The 24136-nt window shown below is 38.2% G+C and overlaps 2 protein-coding genes across 3 annotated transcripts in view; one reads left to right on the top strand and one right to left on the bottom strand.

Annotated features, from left to right (window-relative positions):
• Window positions 1–24136, bottom strand: part of AKAP7 (A-kinase anchoring protein 7) — an 88359-nt gene that overhangs the window by 36198 nt on the left and 28025 nt on the right. For both annotated transcript variants that reach the window (XM_037391950.1, XM_037391949.1), the window contains exon 7: window positions 14519–14663. In XM_037391950.1, coding sequence (XP_037247847.1) covers window positions 14519–14663 — 145 coding nt within the window. The remainder of the gene's footprint in view (window positions 1–14518; window positions 14664–24136) is intronic.
• On the top strand, window positions 17689–22568 carry MSH5 (mutS homolog 5). Its single transcript, XM_037391948.1, has one exon. It carries the CDS (start codon window positions 18425–18427, stop codon window positions 20858–20860), a length of 2436 nt encoding a protein of 811 aa, XP_037247845.1. The 5' UTR covers window positions 17689–18424; the 3' UTR covers window positions 20861–22568.

Here is a 24136-nt window from a genome sequence, read left to right as displayed (position 1 = left end):
AATTAATAAAAATCTGCACTGAAAGTGCATACTCTGGAAGTCCTCCTAGAAATCTATGGAGTCAAAAGTGAGCTAACAGCTAGAAGTGATTTACTGGGAAGTTCTCAAAAAACACCAGCTAGCAATAGGCCTAGAAGACTTATTTGTATCTTTATCTGGAAAAGTGCTTATTATCTTTCCATCTTAGGTTTTACTATTCATAACTACAAGGGAAGTGTGTTCTGGAATTTTAGTTTCATATATGAACACCTATTCTATTGTACAAAAATTGTATCATTTTGAAAAAATTATTTTCATTTTTTAAAGGAATTCAATAATTGGGAGCTTTGACTGATGCCTATGCCTATATTAACCAAGTAAAACATAAGTAACTTGTAGAGGAATGAAGGCAGTGGGTTGATTAGCATTGATAACATGCAGCTGTGGCCTTGCACTGAAGGCAGTGGGTTGATTGACATGGATGATGGGCAGCTGTAGCTTGTTCCTGCGAAGTGGTTAAATAGCCCTGAGGAGGGGAGGGTGGTTTGTGGAGGAAGGAGAAACATCATGGACAGCAGAATCTAACTGATGGTAAAAGCCTTGTTGCAGCCTACTGGTTTGTTTGTGCGGCAACAATTGGTGCCCCATGTGAGGTAACGGTAGACTCTGGCTACAGCAAGTAGTGCCCAACATAGCTGAGACAAGCGGGAGAACCTGTGACCCATTACAGACTCCATGAGAAGCCAGCCATTGACAACTAATTGGTATAGGTATATTGCAGTATGTGTTATCCATCTTAACCCAAATTGCAAGTGTAACTGAGTGGTATTACTACGTGTTCCTTTACTCCAAGGACACCGTGATTATTTATAAAGGTCAAAAAAAGGGGATTCTACATTTGCTGTCAGAACAAGAGGATACAATGTCTACCATGTGAAGTAACAAATTTTTTTCTCCCTTCCTCAATGTACTGAAAAAAATTTCTTTGCAAAATGCGTTCATGTATAAGCAGGCTTTAAAAGAAGTAAAAGTGTTTCTGTTCTTTGCTCTGGATTCTGTTTATTTCCATAAAATTTGTGTACTGCACAAACTACAACTGTTTCCTTTCTAGAGAAGGGAAAAATGCATTTGTTTTCATCCTTAGCACTGACAAACATGTTTTGGAGATAGGATAAATCAATGGTTACACCTTCAGTATCTGCTCTGATTTTCAAATTGCTGCTTTATACTAATTAATAAATCATAGAATTGTTTAGGTTGGAAAAGACTCTGAAGAGCCTAAAGTCCAACTGTTAGCCCAGGACTGCCAAGTCCATCACTAAACCATGTCCCTAAGCACCCTATCTATGTTTTTTTTAAACACTTCCAGGGATGGTGATTCTTCTGCCTCCCTAGGAAGCCTGTTCCAAAGCTTGAAATAAAATAGGATTTATTTCTTTAAGTAAAATGTTAAATATGAGCTTTTTAAGTGCTAATGAAGCTTTTGTGCAAGAATGTGAAAGATGGCATAGCTTGAAAAATGAGGTCACATACAAAGATAACAACATGCAACAATCAAAAAAGATGTTCCTTTAAATGGACATTCATAAATATGTCAGTGTATGAGACTCTCAGAACTATTTCCAAAGAAAAGGAGAATTTCAATGAATACTAAAAATGCATGAGAAAACAAATATCTGGGCTGTACTCAGCCCAAAGCTTATCATGGGGAATCTACTATGCAACTGGTAGGAAGTAGCTTTGATATATGTCAAGGTACCCTATGACTCCCATAGTCAAAGGCTGTCCAAACCCACATTTATTCAATGCTTTTCTAGTGTGCTTCTTCTTAACCTCCTCCATGCAAACCCCACCCACTTCTGTGGCTAAATTGATTAAAAGGTTTCCAGTAAGAAAAGAGCTGCATAAAAGAAATGTTTTGCACTACCTCCCAGTAAAGTAAATACCAGGAGTTATGCTATGTAGACATGCATGCATGTGCATATAGACAAGCATGCAAACACACACAGAAAAACATATATATGTACCAACCCTATATACTGATAATTTATCTCTAATGAATACCAAAAACAGGTATTTCCCATTGGCTTTTTCAACACAGCACTCCGTTCAGCCTGCAATTTCTTGATTCTGCTCTGAGATACTGGATGCTGCACGCAACTGGAAATGAAGGCATCTAATTCTGGGGCCAAATTCCTACAAAAGATATTCACTTACAACCTTTCTTGGACTTCAAAGTTTTCTTTATACACAAAGACTTTTAACAAACCCCTCCTTTAATATAAAAAGCAGGACTTGTCAACATAATACATCTATTAAATGCACTTTTTGGTCAGGTAGATAACATACGTTCAGCCCCTGTATTATATCTCATGGCACAAAAGACTGTGGACCAAAATCTGTTTGGAAAACTGCCCTTAAGAGAGAGTCTATAGGGAGAATTCTTACTACAATTGCACTAATAGGACAAAGTTATTAATATAATCACACTGATTTGAATTCATACAAATATAAACTTGTAAAGGAATGAAGCTGGGTTAATCAGCATTGATAATATACAACTGTGGGCTGGCCAATGTAGATAAGGTGCAGGTCTGGCTGGTTCTGTTAAGAGGCTGGGCAGCCAATGGAGAGGGAGCAGCTAAGGAGGAGAGGAGGAAGAAGCAGAGAGAAGAGAGAACAAGTGCCCTGGGTGAGGAGAGACCAGGAGAAGGCAGTGGAGGGACAGGCATGAAGAGTATGTTGGTATGAGATGGTAAAAGACCTTGTTGCAGCTTGATAGTTTTGCTAGTGCTGTGACATAAATTTACATTGAAAAGATGTATATATGTGAAAGAATGCAACCCCTTACAGATTCTTCCATTAAATTAAATAAACCAATCAAGACGTAAGTCTTCAAATAAAAAAAGCAATAGTCAGAATAGCTACCGCTACAGAAGACAAACTTATGAAATATATGCAGCTGACTAATTCCATGTGTTTGAGCATTGCAACACAACTACAGTACAGACAAGAGGAATGCTAAGTAGAAGCTCAAAAATACACAAATATTAAAAATATTTTGTACTCTACTATTGCACTTTACTGTATAATTTTTCCCTTTAAATCTACCCTACTACAGAGTAATATTCTCCCAAAATAATGTTATTTTCCTTAGAATTTCACTGCAAGCCTCACCACCAATGGCCCTATACCATTGAAGTCCCAAATTAAGAATGATGTGAAAAAAGGGGCTGAAAGCGATTGGAGAGTTTAAAATCAAAGGGCAGATAAACAATCAGAAATAACTCAATTTTTAAAACTTCTTAGCCTTTGTTTCTCATAAGAAACCTGAATAACTACAGCATCATGGTGAAAATTGGCAATACAAGCCAAAAAAGCCCCCATAATACAGAGAAGCAGTAAAACCACAGATGACTGTTTATCAGGAAATTATTTCTATTAGTTTAAAAACAACCAAGGCATTAGAATTTACACATCTGTATTTCAAAATACGGATTTAGGTTTACTTTGAAATGCATGTTTGTTATGCCTGTATAGAAGGAATTGTACTATAATATTCTAAACTCAATTTGGAGAACCAGTATGCCTTCATGTATTTTGTGTTCTTCAAAATTAAGAAAAGATATCCTCAAGAATATAAATAACCACTAAGTACATTGAACCCAATCTGGGTAACGAATTATGAAGAAAGGTAAGGCAGATGTTCTGTATATTTCTGAAGAGAAAAAATGTATCTGAGAAGGTCTGACTAGATAACTGGAAGATGTAAATGACTGAGGTACCAGCTAATCCATACTATGGATGCTAACTGAGATACTTGGAAATTAGCATCTCTACATCTTGGGTAATATCTCAGGAAAGGAAATTAACAATATATAGAAAACAGAATTCACCAATAATAAAAATCACAAAGAATTCAACTTATGCTTCTAAAACAGTACATCCATAAGTAGGTATATTTACTATGGAAAATAATGATAGCTTTTACTTGTTTTCATGTGAAAATAACATTTCTAAGATACACTAACCAGTCTCCTCTTCTGCCAAAGGCGGTGTAACATGCTAATCAAGTGATGTAAATTTTTAACATCCAGTTTGGTTTGTGTTTGCAATAGATAGACAGGAATGGGGAAGGAAGACTATAGGGCTTGCCTGCATGTGAAAGATAAGACAGATTAACACTGGCTGGGAATTTCAAAGTATTGAGCTGTTTCTGAATAATTCCATACATGAACATGCTTATTTTGGAATAAGAGTGCTTTGTTCCTGTTCAGCTTGACCCACTTTCCAAGTGGTTTTAATTAGGAACAGTTTTACATGTAAGAAAGCCTTTTGTTTGTTCTCTTGATTAAAGCAATAAAGTCCAGTATCTAGGGTTTCTGATTGAAAACACCTTAAACATTTTTAAAAAATAAGCAAGCTATGGAAACAGTACTTAGGTATTAAAATGCAATTGTGGCATTTTTACTGTTTACCTAAATACATGATTTCAAAGGTAAAAGGTTTTTAAACAGTCTTCAGTCAGCAATTACTTTCTGCTGTAATCCGTAGGCTGTGGATGGTTACTCAGAATTCTTTAAGACAAATCTGCTCTTTGCAAAACACAAAGTTAAAGCAGAGGTTTCTAAAAGTATGTGCCAAAGGGTCAACTGTGGTGTCTCAGCACTTCAGAAATCAAGTTATTCACCTAAAGTAAAACCATGCAGTCCTGAGAGGAAAAAAGGAGCTCATTCTTCCCATACCCACTGCTGACCCTAATCCAGGTGAGCAGAATCTGTGGTACCAGCTCCAGCTGTCAAGCTCAGCACTATGCCAACCACATACACCCAGATATCTGCTCAGAATGCAAGTGGTGTGAATCTATACTGACTTAGAAAATAGTGTAGACATGTTTAGAAACTTAATTGGAAGCCTAACTTCAACTGTCTGTAGGTATGTCTAATAAGTATGAGTATATATGCATGTTTGACCTAGGCCTGGTACCACAGCTTTGGGCATCTAAGTCTCCTGACCTACCGATGCTTATGTTGAAATTAGTACATAGCTAAACACTATTGTATCAGCCTAGAGACAGCAGCCAACACTTGAGAGGCAGCAGGAAAGCCTTCATTAAGCATTGCCATCTCTACCTGATCCTGTATGCTCCTTGTCAGTTCCACAGCACAAGCAAGCAAGGTACCCAAAACAACTAAAGTAATACCAGATAAATTAAGTCACGGATGGTTAACGCATTTAATTTTGTAACAGAACAGAGCAGGAACGCTCACATAGCATGAAAGGCAGTGTAAAAAAGTTATTTCTTATGCACCACTCAGCCATTTATTATTGGTTGTAAATTGCAAGGTTTGGCACCATTCTGCTTACAGTGATTCAATTCTAACCCATGTCCTCTGGTAGCTTTTCAAGCTGTGGTGCAGGGGGATTAAGCACAATGCTAGACTGTCCCCAGCTGGATAGCTGACAAATAAGGGCCCACATGCAGACTCAGGCATACTTCACTAAGAAGAAATCAAAACTCTTCACCTAATAAGGTAATAAAGCAACATTTTTTTTGAATTGTATGTTCACCCTCCAAGAAAGTTCTCTATACTGCCTGAGTGACACCCTCCAACTGTTCATACCCAACAGCTCTGTGTAACTGTCCTATAAACAGAGGGGTGGTTCAGATTTCTCTCCTGTCATTAAATCTTAATTCAGATCTTAAATATTTGATCTTCATTTGAAAAATCAAAGATCGCACACTATGTATTCAGCAGATATTATGATGGCCCTTTCTGATGTGCTTAAGAACAAATTAAAACTTCCAAGTAATTTGGCAGGCTGCTGTTAAAGACAATGTCATGTTTTATCTTGTGGTAGATGTAATCTTGCTCTTACAGTCTACTGCTTCCATAAGAAACAGCGCATTGCTGCTTTCTAGGAAACAAGAAATGACACTATATGCCACATTAACAAAGCTTCTTTAAAAACTGTCACATTTTTATCTTGAAAGTATTTCCACTGAAAAGAAACTACTTTTACAAATACTAGGGGCTTCAAAAATATTTTATGTCCAGTCTAGAATAAGAAAACTACTGGAAATGAAATTATTACCTGTTTCTATTAATTGCTGAGCACTATTCTGAAAGATAAATGTAAGTTGTGGTATTAAGCATAACAAGCCCTTTTCCTCAACAACTACATTTTTATGTCAGTGTTTGTATTTTCCCTGAAGTACAGATCTCTACTGATCTGCAACCACATCTTAGTTTAGAATACTTCACAGGGATCAGGTAGGAAGCATAGTAGTCTCCCTCTGTGTAACCATGCAGCATACTGGAAAAGCTCTTCAGATCTATACTAACTGGAAAATGGTAGCATTTAAACAATGGAAGATTGCTTTTCTTTTCACTCCAGGTCCTTCGAACTACTGAAAACCACTCCTCAAAGGAACTGCAGAAGAACTTAATTTAATTATGGTAAATCAAACATACCTTCCATTTGATGTTAACACTATACAATAAATACATATTAACAAAAGTAACATGCTAGCTAGGAAAATTTTAAGATTTAAAAGCAATTACCTTTTACTTATCTATTCAATGAAAGAATATTATATATTTCATTTATTCCTCACCTCCTAGGTGGTCTGTTTACTTTTTGCAATTTTCAATGTATTTTTAATATATTAAATTTAGGAATAAATTAGTTCTTTGGACACCAAAGTCTGCTTGAGGAAAAATTTATTTAAAGCAGAAATATCAAACATACAAAAAAGCTGCTGGATGTTATTAATTCATATTTTGTAGCATCCTATGTTATGTTGTGAAAAATCAATTCTGTCTTTTTATATACTCAAGCAAATTTTCAGTCATGAATCACATGCTTACTGATGTCAAATATGCTTTTATGCTTTCCTGTCAGATATTTGCTTCATCAATTTTATCCCATTGTCTGCACCTATTTTTGAAAGTCATTTGTGGAAAATCTTATTTTCACTTTCAGCTACTGATAACAGCTCTGGCATGAAAACACGTCACTACTTCAAACACCTTTTTCTTGAAAAATAAAAGAACAATAGCCTTTTGAATAGAATTACATTATGGCATTTTTAAATAAAATTGCAAAAATTACCCTGTACAATAAAGCAAATACTACATACCTCATAATCACAGAGTCACAGAGGTGATGAGGTTTTACTTACTTTCAGTATTAGGAGATGAATGATTGAATTCTAAACATCATGTTCCTGTTTTTGAAGCTCCCTGTCACTTTCTAATGAAAAGTTTGTTACACATTTCACAACATTAAATCTCAGAGTCAGGGACATTAGAACTTGCCCTCAAAACAATAAAATATTATTCCAAAATGAAAATTTCCACTTTCAAACCATATTTATATTGGTTATTTCCCTCTCTGTCAGCTTTTTCTCCTCCTTATCCACACACAGAATGTATCAATAGAGTTTTTAAGTTATAACTACCATTACAAAATTAATATAAATATGCTATTTCATTATGAAAATTGCTATACTAATGGTCAATGTTTCAATAGCAGAAAATAACCAAATACAGAAGAAGAAACTATGCATTGTAGTGATATAAAATCAGATATGTTGCTACAGCTAAAGAGAATATCCATCAAGTTCTAATGTAGGACTAGTGAAAAGGAATCAATAGGGGACCATTCTGTCCTCAGCAGTGAATGGAAAAGATCTGATGTGTGTAAGAAATCATTCGATCACCACTCTCTAGTCACTGTCCATAAAAAGCCTGGTTTCTAACTTAATAAATGGCTAAAATGTGAGTGTTTCTCTGCAGTGTTTAAAAGAATAATTTTTATAAGTCAATATTCTACCACATGAGATTGCTAAGAAATAGTGCTTTATGGGAAGACTTTGCTGATAAGCACACAGTACCTGCTCCTTTTTATGTAGGCAAAGTTATTAAGCATACTGCATGCACAAAATCGCAGTGGCTGTGGACAAACTCAACACAAACAGTGAATTAATTACTAATTTTGAATGTTAAGAAATAGACCCGGGAAGCTGCCCAAGACATTTTTATCCAAAAGCAGTATGACTGCCATATTAATAATTAAAATTTGAGAAGAGGGCCATAGATATGCAAAAAACTTAAGAGCAGTTATTCACAACCTAACAGAGTGGAGAAAGTAGAAGCTAGCCTACAAATAGACTATCAAGGAAAGAAAAATCAAGAAGTGAAAGAAACAGACCTAGGAGTATTTTGAAATTACAGAACAAGAAGAAAAAAGGACAGATAACAGATAAAATCAAAGAATGACATTATTTTAGAAGAAGTGATTCACTGTCATGCAACTAAGGAGGAGAGTAAAAGAAACCAACATGATACATGTAATTCTGCAGGATGTAGAATCTGGACAATAAAATCAGCATTTATTTGGTTACTATTGCTGTTTCCAATGTGAGAAAATGTCTAATTGCTGTACAAATAAAATCAATCACATTTAGGTCAAACCATCTGTAGACAAAGAAGCAGGAGAGCATCTAAAGGTGACAAATGCCAGCCTTTCTCTTAAAGCTGGTGCCACTTTAAAAAGATGTCAGACAAACTAGGCAAACTTCATATTGCAGACTGTATTTGAACCCTCTTCTCCCCTTATAATGAATATTACTGTATTTTTTGCTTGACAGTGTAAGTGCATTTTTTAAAAAGAGCAAACTGAGGGATGCTGACAATCTTATCCAACTATCAATTGGTTTCCAACTCTTCTATTTTCAGTTTTCTATTTCTTCTCAGTATTGTTTTGAGTTCACAGAGTGACATATATAGGTTTTCTGTTTCAGGTACAGATGAGTCCTTTCTTCTGCTCTTCTTTCCTCTGTACTTCTTTCTTCTTTGTGGGTATCCCCCAAACCTATTGCTGACTAAACTTATCTTCAGCCTGGAAAGCTCTTATACAAGGTACTATCAGGAACATCTTGTTCTTTGAGACATGGATGTTGAGCAGCTGCCTGGCTATGTAAAATGTAATGTGGAAACATAAACTGCACCGCTGAATCCTAACTCGAGGTTATTAAAAGTTTAGGTAACTAACAAGTTACTTAAATGATTCAAATAGCCTAACAGCAGCAATCGGCAAGAATAAATCTTGTTTGTAACATGTTCTGTCCATAGTGCTATCGATTTTCCTCAGAAACATGAAGCCTGCAAATATTATGCATCTTTTTGTCATTTAGTTGAAAATTCGTATTTAAATATATATAAAATTAGCAAGCAAGCTAATTAACAAATATTAACAACTGTTCAAGTAATGTATCCTAGACCTACATCTTGTCTATCTTAGACACCTCTTAGATCTTGCCTGCCTTACAAAACATTTTAGGGTTGGATGAATGACTTCCTGTAGGTGTCTCCCATTTCAGAGAGACTGCAGAAAGTACCTCAATGACAACATCTGACTGGAGACTAAACCTGTACATAGTTCCAGTGAAATGTAAATTGACCCACTAATGTTTTGCAACTTAGAAAGGCATCTGTTTAAGATATTTCAGCAGCAAGAAGCATTACCTTTTACGCTATTATTATGCTTTTATGCAGATAAAACAGATGTTTGTAGTCTGATATTTTAATTTCCATATTGCTACTGCTAGATTGCAAGGGTTAAGTGGAACTGTAATAGCACTTTAATCTTCAGCTTGGCACACATTCCAGATATATGAGTTCTGAATGTGCAGAAAGTAAGAGTAACCTGCTGGGTGGTGTCCACCAAGGAGCAGACGTCTTTAAGTTTTTCTACCTCAGAGATAGCACAGGGGAAGTGTGATATATAAATCTGTCCTTACTGGCCACTTCGGAGAACCTTATCACAGTTTACAGGCTGAATACAGCTTTGAATGTGATAACTTTCTTTAATGTGTACATAATCTCATTTTACATTATATTACTACGAAAAAATTTCTTTGAAACAAGTCTACAAAAAAGTTCATGAGGGGATCCTGAAAATTTAAGTGAGATACTTCATGCTAATGGCATATTTAACGTAAGAAGATTTATATAATGCTCCCTTTGGTGGTCAGAAGGTCTACTGATCACCTTCACTGTGACATAAAGGTGAAGGAGTACATATTCAGAAGCTCAACTTACTCCAGCGTTTACTGGTCTTCTTTGGGATTTGAGGTGATACACAACAGCAGCCATGAGGTGGGTTATCTGAAGGAGGACACTTTGTTGGTCTGCTGTTTTGTTTGCTTTAAAGAATAAACTGAGCTCTACTTGGAAGATGAACATTATTGCGCTGTCATGCCAAATTTTAACTCCTGAATACATACCCTGCAGGTCTGCCATGCAGATGCAGGAAAATCTGTTGCAGATCTGTAGGCTCTGCTGAAGATAGTGGATGCTGCTCTGTAACATATTGTCAAAGCCTGTTTAACTGCTGTGCATATTGCTGGAGCTCAGCAGGTGTTTCACCTTTGCCATTATTTATATTAATTTTTCTATGCTTCCCATATTTTTAAACATGTTTTTCAAATGTGTGGCTACCAAGCTGATTACACGTTATGGCACTTACTAGCAATGGTAGTATGCAATTCTTTGTTGTGTATGGATCCCTGTTTCTAACATAGTCTGATCTCTTTCTAGATCCTTTCATCTTATTAGATGCATAACACTCAACTCTGGCTCAAACTCTAACTAACAAAAAGTAAATTCTGTTTTTGTGCTTTCCGTGCACTTCAGAGAAAGAAGATAACTGCTTGAGTACACATACATATAGAAAGAACAGGAGCTGGATGCAGTGTTTTGTCTGTATTAAGTAATTTTCAAATTTCACTATTTCTGATGTATTACTAAAACTGCGTTAACTCCCTCCTGTGTTTATTTTAATATCCTAGCTATCTTAATTACTAAAACACCTATTCAAATCATATTTTAAAACACTTTAACATGAGTTCTTAAACATTCATTAAAATATAGTTTCCTCTTCTCTGAAATAAAAAATGAGTCATTTAAACTTTTCAAATATAGCTGTTTTCCTTCTCCTATTGGTCTTAGTTAAATATATATTATGTACAAAATTAAATGCATGTATTTGGGCACAATGCTTCTATGTCAATATAGGACTGAGTAAAGTGGGGATAATAATACTACATTTTCTTAATGTGGTATCAGTGAAGAACATCTGTTCAAATACTATGGCTGAAGAAAGCCAGATATAGTACACATGTAAAGATAATTCTGAGAAGAACGGTGTTCAGACTATGAAAATTATACTTCCCATGAGTTCTTTATGCATTGTCATACCAGGATTAAGTTGAAGCCAAACAAGCATCTAATTCTTGCTTTGAATACAAGTTGATTAACAGATGTTATAAACCATTTAATGGGAATCATATTCAAAAGACAGCTGAAAGACTATCTCATTTAACTATTCTGAGATGTCAGTCAAAAGACAAGTTCAAGAGGAGAGATTTAGACAAATGTTTTGAGAAAACATTGTCAATATCTACCACATAGACTACTAAAGAGTTTTTATTTGTAATGAGTTATTTACCAAATTCCTTCATCAGATAAATATTTCAAAATAATTTTTAAGTGTATTTGTGAATAGCGGAACCTCAATTTCACTCAAATTAAAAATTTTATACCATGTTAAATAATCTTGTAATTTTCCTTTCTCTAAGCATTTGGATGCACATAAATAATATTTGAATGTACAAACCTACAGAAGACATTAGATATATAGTTATATAACAAATATAAACATAACTATGAAACATGCATAACACAAGGTAATAAATATGATAATATGTTTAGATAGATAGATAGATAGATATGTATAAATATATCTGACTTTGATTTTGACTGGTCTGTATTTTGCCATAGTGTTGCCACTGATTTAAACAGACATCCTACTCTTTTTCCTTCTGTACTGCTTTTAATTTGTTTTGTAGGTCTACCTAAGCTAAAGAAAGGTGGCCCTAAATGCAAGCAAAAACATTAACAGCAATTAGCATTTGCAAAGTGCCTGACTAAAGCATTGTGTAAGTATTTAATCCTAAATCCTCAAATGGTCCTCAAGACCAGTAAGCACTTCCACCAGCAATGCTGCAGCATAGGGGAAGAAGTTACCACAAGGCAGAAACCACGTCATCACCAAAGCCCTACACGAAGTCCTGGAACCAGCACTAAATTTTAATAGTGGTATTTATGTAAAGCTAATCCAAACAACAGGAATTTTTAAGTATTACTAACTGTTCATGAACACCCTTCGTCTCCAACATAGTGTCAGTTTTGTAGCATTAAGAATGAAACAATCCAGAACTTGAAAAGCAGCTGAAAAACAGCAGGTGAAGCACCAGGTATAACCTACCTATTAAACAGGCACAGTTTTTATGATTATGAAAAAAACAGTATGTGCTTAGAAAAAATAAAGTATAATGCATTATTCATGTGTATTTCTGTCAATTATAAGCTTTTGCAACTTGGATCTTTCCATCACAATTAGATTAACTAGAAGAGGTGTCTGGATCAGAAGCTTTCCTTTTATGCTCATCGCACATTTAAAAGTTTTGGAGAATTCGGGGATGGACATTGTACATTCATAAAGTCTTCATATTCTTGAGATTTCTTTGTCCTTAATAACATATCTTCACAGAATCATAAAATCATTTAGGCTTTTTGAAATTTCTTATTCCTTAAGGATGTATCTTGATAAAAAATAGTTGTTTTCATCTTTTTGAGACTCCTTATTACTTAAGGCTGAAGACAGGGCTTTCCTTTAAAACTGTCCACTCAAGAAAAGATTCCAGTGAAGATGTTTCTATTCAGCTAGTTGGGATGGCAATGGTCTTCGAAGATTTCCCTGACATTGCATGTTTGTTCTTTCTTTCTAAGGATACGATCATTCCTTGGTCATTAATATTTTCATTACTAAAGCTAGTATGCTTTGGAGTGAGAAACATAAGATCCACTGAATAATTTGCTTGTTAGAATGATTTCTGGACATTTTTTTTTTCTATATTACTGCTTATTACCAGAAATCTCAGAAACATTGCAAGGTATATAAGAACAAATTTATCACAGTATTTAAGTAAGCATATTATTGTTGAGGCTTCTTGTAAAAGATTTTTCAGTTCTTTCCTATTATTAGAGGATCCATACAAGAACAGATGTTCTCTTTTCCTTAAGTAGGTCGGAGTTAAGACTTTGCTTTATTAAGTTTTATTAAGACGGTCCATATTCTTGTTGGGACGGAGTTATTGCTCACTGACACCATGCCAAACCATTTTGCTCTTTCTAAATTTCTATTTCTAAATAAAAAAGACAAAGTGATATCTTCACATGAACTTTTAGTATGAATTTCAGTATCCCATGTCTTCTAACACCACTACATTCAACCTTTGACATGACTTCAGAAAAAAACAAAACAAAACAAGCCCCAAACCCCAGAAACCTAAAAACCAAGCTGCACCAGTACAGAGAAGAGAAATAAAAACTGGCTGCCAAACACCATGACCTGTTCCCTGCTACAAACCTGTCTTTCGAGACTCACCTTTAACATGACATATATAAAGAATCAGACTAATTAGGACAGGTGAAAAAAGCAATTAATATAAAAAACTTTGCATTTTGCTGTATTACTGCTTGACCATGTTCCCACGTCATCTGATCTCTTAAAGATCTGCAGGTTCAGGAATGGTATTTTTAAAGATATTCCTAACACATCAAACAATACATTCCTAGATTAATTGTGTGACTACATTTGAGAAAAAATTCTCAGTATTCTCTAGTTATTCCACTTGAGAGTGTTTTAAACTCATGTCCTTAATATGACTAGTAGCAGCCCCAAGATCCACTATCAGCTACTGGGAATCTAACCATCAGAGAAAGGTTTATTGTACAAGCCATTATCCATCCCATAGTCTCTTAGTCCTTCCATGCGTACCACCTGAAGTTCCAACTATACATGACTTGTGGCAGAAATGAGAAGACAAGCCCAGAATATTAATCATAGGCATGTGAAGCTTCTGTTCAGTTGAAGCAGAAGGAAACAACTGTGATTTCTAGTATTGTAATAATCTAGGCAAAGTGCCCATAAAATGTCTAAAGTCTTGATGGTATTCTGAACAGTTATGAAATCTGTTGTACCACTGAAATTCTCCCTGTATATGAATATAGTCCAAGTAAAGTCACATCTCTGCCAAACCAGAGACATTCCACTTAGCTTTAATGATCTGTAATTACTGCATCTAATCTAACTTAGTCATACAGGCTGTCTCTATCATTAACAGAGAGATGAGCCGCTCTGGAGAGTGATACATCTCACTTATCTCACTCATTTTAGGATGAGAAATGGAACTGGATTCTGGGGATGGACAGTCGAAAGTAAACTTTAGCTGTCAGCAAAAGCACTGCACAGTGCTCCTGGAGAGCCAGGATTGAAGAACATAATTCTGTCAGACTCCAAGGCTATTATTACAAGAATTGCCTAACATACACTCCAGAAAAAATGGCTTTTCAGGCATTTAAGTTATAGACACAATGATGTAAGAGGAAAAGGAAGATGTACTTACCAAAAACAATAGAAGACTCACAGTAGTAGTAACCATTTGGCTGCTTTTTTTTCAGCATGGAGCAAAGATCTAGGCGGTGCAAAACTTCATCTCCAAAATAATGGCTTTTAAAATCTTCATACAGGCTTGAGTCAATTTTTTTCACCTTTAAATAGCAACATAAAATTTAATTAGACGTTCTACTAGAAGACTGAATTTTTATATTTAACTCCTATAGTTTTCATTTAAACCAGAGGTATATTTAGGATGGAAAATACTTCAAAATGCAGAAAGAATATTGAAACAATAATGTGCCAAATCTTCTGTTTTAGTTAAGCACTGCCTAGTGCAGATATTAAACAATGAAATAAAAGTGTCATTATTCCTCCTTTCTACCCCTCCCTCTTCAGTCCTGTAGGATACAAATCGACATACACAATGCTACAACTGCTTTAATTTCCCACAGTTTGCAAGTCTTCATGGAACCTGCAACTGGAAATTATTCTTGCTGCGAACACTGGGCATGCTATTACAAGGCCCCCTTACCCACCGCACAGTTCCCCCACTTGCTGGCTGATCCAGCTTGAGGTTTGGCAGTGAACACCCACATCCCTTACACACAGTCTGGGGAAGAGACATTTGCCCCCAACAGCCAGCACCCAGCACACCAGCTCGGTCAGACAAGCATGCCCACCTGCCCAGTTTTACACAGGACAAGCCCCTTTTACAGCCCATTCTGTCCAGTCCTCTTCTGCTCCTCTTCATCCCCTTCCCCTGCACATCCCCCACCCATGTGAACAATCCCACCAACACCCACCAACACCCAGCAGCTGCAAAGTCCTGGTTTTCCTGCAGCTTCTTGCCCACCAATTAGTGTGACCGATGAGGTTTGTTTCTTGGTTTTGTGTGTTACATTTGACAGGCTTGTGTCTCCGTATATTTTGTTTATGGCTTCCCCCTTTCCCTTACCGTCCCATTTCACAAGGTTCTCAACCAGACATCCCGCTGAAATAAACATCCTCACACTCCACGTGCCCTTATCAGCCTGTGTGGCTGACCAGCTTTGGCTCGTTACTGCTTTCCTTATCATATGTTGGTAAAGTTTGTTTCTCTGTGTTGTTTAGGGCCTCCTCCTTTTCTTATTATACCCTTCTACACTGAAAAGGTCCCTCACCAGACACCCCTAAAGGGGACAGATACTGTCTCCTCCCTTACACTTTATCCGCTCATCTGAGCATCACACTCACGCATTTCTTGTGGTGTTTCATTTACAACTACTCATGTGCAAGATGGGCTCAATGCTGGTATGTCTACTGAGCTTTTACTTAGGTACAAAACTATTGACTTCAGAAGCCCTTTGCTTAAGTACCTGCACATTTGATTCTCTATTAGAGACTTTTGGTCCCCTTTACTAAATCAAGACTTTTGGTCCCTTAAAGTCCAATTTAACAAAGGTCAGAAATTTGTCTTTCCATTTCCTTAATCTCTGAAACGTTGACATCTGGTGGTGGATGCTTTTCATTTCAGGTACACAATCTCCTTGGAAGTCTACATTTATTCTATCCTCACAGTCATTATTTAAAATTCGATACTCTATGGCTAGATTAGTCCTTATGTACTAAGGCTATTTTGAAGTTAAATCATTATTCTTTGTTTTTTTAGCTCACAGTTCTTTGAAATACATTTAGCCATCAATCAGTAATAAAAAAAGACCTTTTCAGGCAGGAGAACACTTGTCAAAATGTGAAGCCTTGAGTACTCATGGAGTGAAATGAGGAAAAGATCAAAATCACCACTCATACTCCAATAAAAAAAATACCAATTACAAGAGGTTGGGATGTTGCTTGTCAAAAAGAGATCAGTAAGGTGTGAATCAAATACTGAATGCTCAAGAACTGAGTTATGCTTGTGATGCACTACTGAAATATATTTGGAAAAGCAGCCACAAGAAAACTGGTATTTTTAGTAACTTGGAGCAATTTCTGGAGCACTTTTGTAATGAGACATGAACCGATGAAACAATGCAGGTACATGGGAAGGTCACGGTTCATTTCTTAACTGAAAGGGTCTGGAGCAGTAGAGATGAAAGGGAGTTGTTACCACATGGGAAAGTCAGAGATGCTGATTATAGAGATATGCTATAATCGGGGGAGGGTGAGAAACACGAGTACTTGAGAGGCCATTTTGAAGCGTTTGGTGCTGGAAGGAGGACAAAGACACCTGCCTTTGAGGAAGCACTGTAATGCTATAATCTCAAGGGGCGTGCCTGTGTAATGTGGGCCTGGAGAAGCATTGCATGTGGACCTCTTGCAAGACTGGCAGGACACCAATGAGACAGCATTTGGTAGCCCAGTCATGTTCGTTAACTCTGCGCCTCCTCTGCGTGCAGGAAGGGAAGGTGCAGCCTGCCACCCCCAGCCTGCCATTAAACCCTCCAGCTGCACCGGGTCCCCATGGCTGCAGCCAGCGGGCGGCCAGGCAGCGTTTCACTCTTGGTGGGACCAGGGGCCAGCAGGCTCAAGTGGCAACAGGCCTTAACACAGGTGCAAAGCAAGGTGCCCAACACTCTCCTGCAAGCAGCTTCAGTTTCCATGTACCAGACCCCGCAGCCAAAACACCGGACTCCCAGCACCACACCCAGCTCCCAGAAGGCCAAGGCAGTACTGGGAGTTTACTCAAGGCGTCCCTTGAGGCGTCATTTACAGTTGCTCTTAGTAGCTCATTAAGTGAACTGCAGAAGGCGCAATGGGTGAAAGAGGTAAACACTGGGGAGCCTGGCAGCAGGCAGGCACAGACATGGGTCCCACTGGAGCACTGGCAGGCGGTGCAAAGGCAGGCCACGGAAATAATACTTGAGAGCTTTGCGCCCCTTGCTGGGCAGTGGGCTGGGCTGCTCGGGGGCTTCCACCAACCGTATCCCCTTCCCCTCAGCGCAGGCCCGAGGAGGCCGGGGAGGGAAGTACTAGCCGCCGCTGGGGCAGGGGCGGGGGCAGGCAGGAGGAGCTGGAGGCCCGCGGAGAGGGGTGTTTCCCTTTCAGCCGGGAGGCCGCAGGAGAGGTTGAGGGTGCCCATTCCCTGCATGACGACAGGGCCCTGCACGGGAGCGGGCTGCGGCGGGCCTGCGCCCGGGCGGCTGCCGGCAGCACGGCGGGGCGGGAGGGCGGCCGCGGAGGCGGGCTCAGCACCACAGCCCAGCGCCTTCCTGACAGGAGCGGGGCGGCGGGGAGGCCTGAGCGCGGGGAGCGCCAAGCACCTGCCCGCGGAGGGGGGGAAGGGGGTCAAGATAAAACTTTGGGCTGCAAGGAGATGCAGCCGCCGAGAGGAGATGCCCATCTGTGGTGACAAGAGTGACTAGAACGGAGAAGCGGGAGAGGGTTGTAAGTGCGTTGCTGACAGGAACTGTGGACGCAGCAGAGGAAACTGTTTAGTATGGTTGAGCCCAGGTGCAGTACGTTATGTACTTGTATAGAAGCTGGTACTATGTGGTGGTGCTGCACAAACACCAGGGTCGGACCCCGAAACGACAGCCAGTGTGCTGCATTGTTGTGAGGAGCTGTGGTCAGTGCATGTGGGTGTCCCGCAACTCTGAGGGAGGATGATACTGTATGTGGATATACATGTCCATGTATATTACTGTATTTATGGGCATTTGAGCACACATATCTTACTAAAATAAAGGATACAAAGAAAAACTGTAAAACTATTCCAGCACTGCTGGTAGTGAGCTCAGTCACACCTTGCTTGGAAGCAAGATGGCGGCTGTAGTTATGGGCTGCATCTTTTCACTTGAACAGGTAACATGTATGTTTAATTCCTGGTAGATTCTTAGATAGGACTGAAAGAGTGTTAACCTACTGTTGTCAATTACAGTTACTTCTCAGGACTTTTTGGATGAGTTGTGAATAGAAATATTTTTTTTCCAGCAGAATGAGTGCCACATCAGCCCAGAGTTGTGCTTTGCCACCATTGCTTGGGCCTGAACGAGAGGATGAAGAACACTCTGAGACACACATGTCTGTTTTGTGGTATGCAGGGCAGCTGGCAATTACTTACTATGATACAGAAGATTGCTCAGTCTACTTCATGCCTGACATACCTGATAACGAAGACCTCAGGCTACTGCAAAAAGTAATTGAGGAAGTTAATCCTCAATGCATAGTGACCAGTGCAAAACAGGACCAGAACATTGCCAAATTCCTGACCAACCTAACAGCTAGTGCTAGTGATAAAGATACAGGAAAACCAGAAATTGTCCTGTTTCCCAACATAGATTTTGGCCTAGAAGTCAGCAAGCAACGGATCCTATCTAGACAATTTCCATTTATCCCATTTCATATGACTGCAACAGAGAAAATTCTCTACTTGTCCTCAGTCATCCCTTTTGAGAGTCCACTCATGATACGAGCCCTCGGGGGACTCCTTAAGTTTCTAGACAGGAGAAGGATTGGAGTTGAGCTCGAAGAAAGCACTACTGCAGTTCCTATATTGGCCTTTAAAAAGTTTGTGCTGTCAGATACTGTGAATATGGACCAAGATACTTACAGTGTCCTGCAGATATTTAAAAGTGATATCCATCCTTCTGTGTACAAACTGTCCAGTGGATTAAAAGAAGGATTCAGTTTATATGGAATTTTAAATCATTGCAGGTGCAAATGGGGAGAAAAACTGCTGAGGCAGTGGCTCACACGACCTACTCGGAACTTGGCAGAGCTGAACAAACGTCTAGATGTTATCCACTACTTCCTGCTGGCTCAGAACCATGAAACAGTTCTCACTCTTCAAGGCTGCCTCAAGAATATTAAAAACGTGCCTCTTATTCTAAAAAGAATGACTCTTTCCCACACAAAAGTTAGTGACTGGCAAGCACTCTATAAGACAGCATGCAGTGCAGTGTGCCTTAGAGACACATGTCGTTCTCTGCCCAACACTATTGAACTCTTTCAGACTATTTCACGTGTCTTCACTGATGATCTCCACTACATTGCTAGTCTAATCAGCAAAGTGGTGGACTTTGAAGGCAGCATCTCAGAGAACCGCTTCACTGTTAAACCCAATGTGGACCCTACCATTGACGCGAAGAAACGAAAGCTGATGGGACTGTCAGACTTCCTTACAGAAGTGGCACGAAAAGAATTGGAGACCTTGGACAATCATATCCCCTCCTGTTGTGTGATCTACATTCCTTTGATTGGGTTTCTTCTCTCCATTCCACGGCTACCAACTATGGTGGATAAGAGTGACTTTGAAATTGAAGGCTTGGACTTCATGTTCTTGTCAGAGGATAAACTGCACTACAGAAGTGATAGGACTAAGGAGCTAGACAGACTGCTCGGTGACTTGCACTGTGAGATCAGAGACCAGGAAACACTTATTATGCATCAGCTGCAGACAAAGATTTTGGAAAAGTCTGAAGTCCTTAACAGTGTGATTGAGTATACTGCACACCTAGATGTGCTACTAGCTCTGGCAGTGATGGCTCGGGAGAACGCCTACTGCCGGCCACGCTTTACTCACCGCCATGGTTTTCACATCAAGGATGGAAGACATCCACTCATGGAACTATGTGCAAAGACTTTTGTGGCCAATCCTGCAAACAGTGGCGAGGCTACAAGACGAATAAAGATCATCACAGGGCCCAACTCATCTGGAAAGAGCATCTACTTAAAACAAGTAGGTCTCATAGTATTTATGGCTCTAATCGGCAGTTATGTCCCTGCAGCAGAGGCAGAGATTGGCATAATTGATGGGATTTACACAAGAATTCACAGCAGGGAGTCAGTTTCTGTAGGGCTTTCCACTTTCATGATTGATCTTAACCAGGTTGCCAAGGCAGTAAACAATGCCACAGAGAGGTCCCTGGTACTTATTGATGAGTTTGGTAAAGGGACCAACACGCTGGATGGCCTGGCCCTCCTGGCTGCTGTCCTTAGGCACTGGATCAGTCAAGGAACACAGTGTCCACAGGTCTTTGTCTCCACTAATTTTCACAGTCTAATGCAGCTAGAACTCCTGCCTGACACACCTCTTCTGGAGTACCTGACCATGGAGACCCACCAAGATGGAGCTGAGTTGGTATTTTTCTACCAGATCAAACCAGGCTTGTCCACTGTTAGTCATGCTGCCAACATTGCTGCACTGGCAGGAATGCCAGCCAAAATTATTGAAAGAGGAGTAGAAGTGTCAGAACTGATTCGTAATGGAAAAGCTATCAAACGTATTGATCATCCTTCAAAAGGAGATCAGATGGAAAAATGCAAGTCTGTTGTGGAAAAGTTTCTTCACCTAGACCTTGATGATCCCCATGTGGACTTACAAGAGTTCATGTGTAACGAGGTGCTGGCTTCTGCAGCCTCAGTCCTGTAACATGGGCATGTGTAAATGCATGGATGACATTGTATCTACCATGTTCAGCAGGAGAGTTTGGTAATTTAAAGAACAATGACTGACGCTACCTTTAGCTTGTAACAAACTCTCTATAGTTACATCCTTTCTTCTTGTTGTTTAAAATAAGTACTGTAGTTACATATCTCTGCAATGGGTGAATGGTGGGAAAGCAGGAAGACAGAGAATTTAAGAACCTCTTCCAGCTGTTGGGTCACCCAGTTTTCTGCCCCTGTTGTTAGATCTTCAGATTAAAAAAATATGGTAAAAAAAATCACAAAAAACATTTCTGCTGGTCTCATAAGACTGTGAAAGCAAAGTGTTTATTGTTTTGTATTGTGCCAAAGGGATAGCTGCAGCCATTTTAGGATCAGCATCAAAGATTCCAACTAGGTGTGTGCCTCAGACTCCTATATCAGCAAGTAACAGTTGTCACAATAAAAACCACTGATGTAGAGGCTGATAAACAGAAAAACAAAGGGATTTAATGAGCTCTACAGCTTTTCTTATACCAGCATTTCTGTGCAAAATGCCAGAGTCCCAGGAGTTTTTATAAAAAGAATGCTGGAGGTCAGAACCAGTGAGGACTGATAAACAGAAGTGCTTTGGTTTTACTGAGAATCACCCTCTTCTTGTAAGGTTCTATACGGTACAACTATGTATCTATGCCATATGGGTACAAATAAAGCAAAATTACAAATCTAGGAAACCAAAAACTATACTAGGAATGTAAGACAGAAATTCACATTTTATATTCTATTTCCCAGTATTGAGTAAAACTTAACATTAAAGGAATAATACCAGAAGGGGAGGATTCCCTTTAACTTCTCTTGACATGCAGAGGATCTTTACTGAGCGCAGTATCTGATGTATGCATATGCAACAAAAATTAACAAATTAATGAAGAGACATGATATCTAAGTACTGTAGAAGTAATAATCATTCCTGCAGTAAGATAAATGCCTGAGATTCCTTATCTAAGTAAGACAGAGGAGACATTAGATAGCTTATTATCTGACTGCCAAACTTGCTGTAACTGCTTACAGTACGGCCTATAAAAGACATCAGCAGATACACTAAATCTCTCTTCAGCCACATTTGATTTCAAGAAGGCAAAAAAATTAATGTCATATAAATTGAGAGAAAATTTACATGAGAAAAAAGTAACTACATTCAAAATTATCAGTATTAAACATCTTATGTGGTATGTCTAGCTGAAGGTAGCAAAAAGATGAACATGAGTGCACATCAAAAAGATCTGAATTCGGAGACTGCTTTGGGTTTGATTCAGTGTGGAATTTCCTCCTTCATGATGAAGGAATTTTTATTAAAAAATAAGTACCTTATGTTATTTTTATATGAAACTAGGATAGTGGCAAAAGTTTAACACAATTTACATTAAAAAATACAGGAATAAATTCCTGAACCATGCAGTTACTGCTGTTTCCTGTGCAATCATAACAACGCTGTCTACAAAATAAGATCTAGCACCTTGATGATGTTACCATTGAAGCTGAATGGTAACAGTGAATCAGGCCTTGTACAACACTTGCAGGTGTTATAAATACAAATGGACTTTTCTCACTAATATATTCTTTTATTAATTATACATACAACATTCTAAAGATATACTGTACTCCTTATTAATTAAGCAGATGCCATCAGAGCAATTTTGCTGTCAGTCATCTTCTACTTACAAAATCCACTTCACAGTATTTGCAGTTCGGACTGCACTATCAAAGGATCTCCAAATGTCACACAGCATTTATCAAGCGTGCCTCACAATATGTCCTGAAATAAACAGCAGTCTGGACGAATGAAAAACAGAGGTTGTGACTGACCTGTGGCAACACAGCAGGCCAGTGAGGGAAGCAGGAATAGAAATGTTACCTTCAAGTGCAAAACTCCAATTGCTTCTTTCATTGTGTTTCATTAGGTTCTTTGTACAGAAGACAGTGATACTAACCCAAGATTCTTATCATTCAAAGAACCGTGGAAATAGGTAAACATGTGCAAGTAAATTATATCCCTTTGTCTCCTTCCACAAGGACACCTAGAGGCACAATACACCTCCTTATTTTGGGCAAGTTTTCAGTGGCCCCTTTGATCACAGAATTGTCCAACTAAGCATGAAGAATAAGTTGCTCTCACTTATGAATAGGTAAGTAAGTTCTTTAATCTGAGAAGCTGAATGGGGTACAGTAACCCTTTATTTCACATTTTTATCCTTTATTAATGTCTGTTTCCAAGTTTTTTGCATTTACCATTTTTAGCTTAATGCTGTATCTTCAAAGTGGAAAGCTGATTTCTTGAGATACTTACTAATTTTGAATTCTCAGATTCTTTGCTTTGTAAATATTTGAGAAAGTTATTAATCTTTTCAGAATACACACATTTCAAAAATGCCTGTAGCTATACCAAGGTTTGAAAAACAGTTTTGGTTTTTTTCCCCAAAAGATAACTTTGGTGAAATTTAGATATCATTATGAGGAGACTGGCTTAACAGAGTATTGCTTCAAATAAGGAAACTTACATTGAAAAAAATTATTGTTATAAAGCTATAGCAGTGAACTACGCTCAACTACTTCAGTTCTATTTGCTCTTTTATATGCTTTCTCATGTAATCTTCATCTACTCCCCCTTGTTTTTCATGCTGTTCTATGATCTGAAAATGCAATTAGACATTATATTAAAATGTACTACAAAATACCGATTCCTTTTATGTTTCATGGTTTTAATTGTTTTCAGTAAATGCATGAAACTATCTCACTAAATGCAATAAACCAAAAAATTATAATAAAGACCAGTGCTTATGCCCAACAGTGGATTGACAGAGAAAAAATTATAGATTTTTAATATATAGCATCTTTCTATACTGTGTAAAGTGTATCTTTAGACTACCCTATGCATTATCCAGCCTTATGGAGGACTAAGGAAGATGATTTGGAATGACATTGACCTGGTTCTGTCAGCAGCAGTGAATATCAGTACACAGAAAGTATGCATCCTAGCTAATAGTTCATACAAGGCAGATAAATGTAAACAAAACAACCAGCCAAAAAACAACTGAAAAAAAGAATGGCAAAACCCCCACACTGATTGTCTCAGATGTTTTAACCAAAGAATTAAATTACTAAGCAGTTGATATTCTAGAACAGCTGTGGATTTTTAAAATAAGTGTTTAAAACCCATCTGTTAATACAAGCAAAAGCTTATGTGAGCTTACAAATGTAATAGCTATAATGTACCACCTGCAAC

The sequence above is a fragment of the Falco rusticolus genome, chromosome 6 (genome assembly GCF_015220075.1).
Source record: "Falco rusticolus isolate bFalRus1 chromosome 6, bFalRus1.pri, whole genome shotgun sequence".
NCBI classification, from domain to species: Eukaryota; Metazoa; Chordata; class Aves; order Falconiformes; family Falconidae; genus Falco; species Falco rusticolus.
The sequence above is the reverse complement of the archived record's forward strand: the minus strand, read 5'-3'. Positions and strand labels throughout refer to the sequence as shown.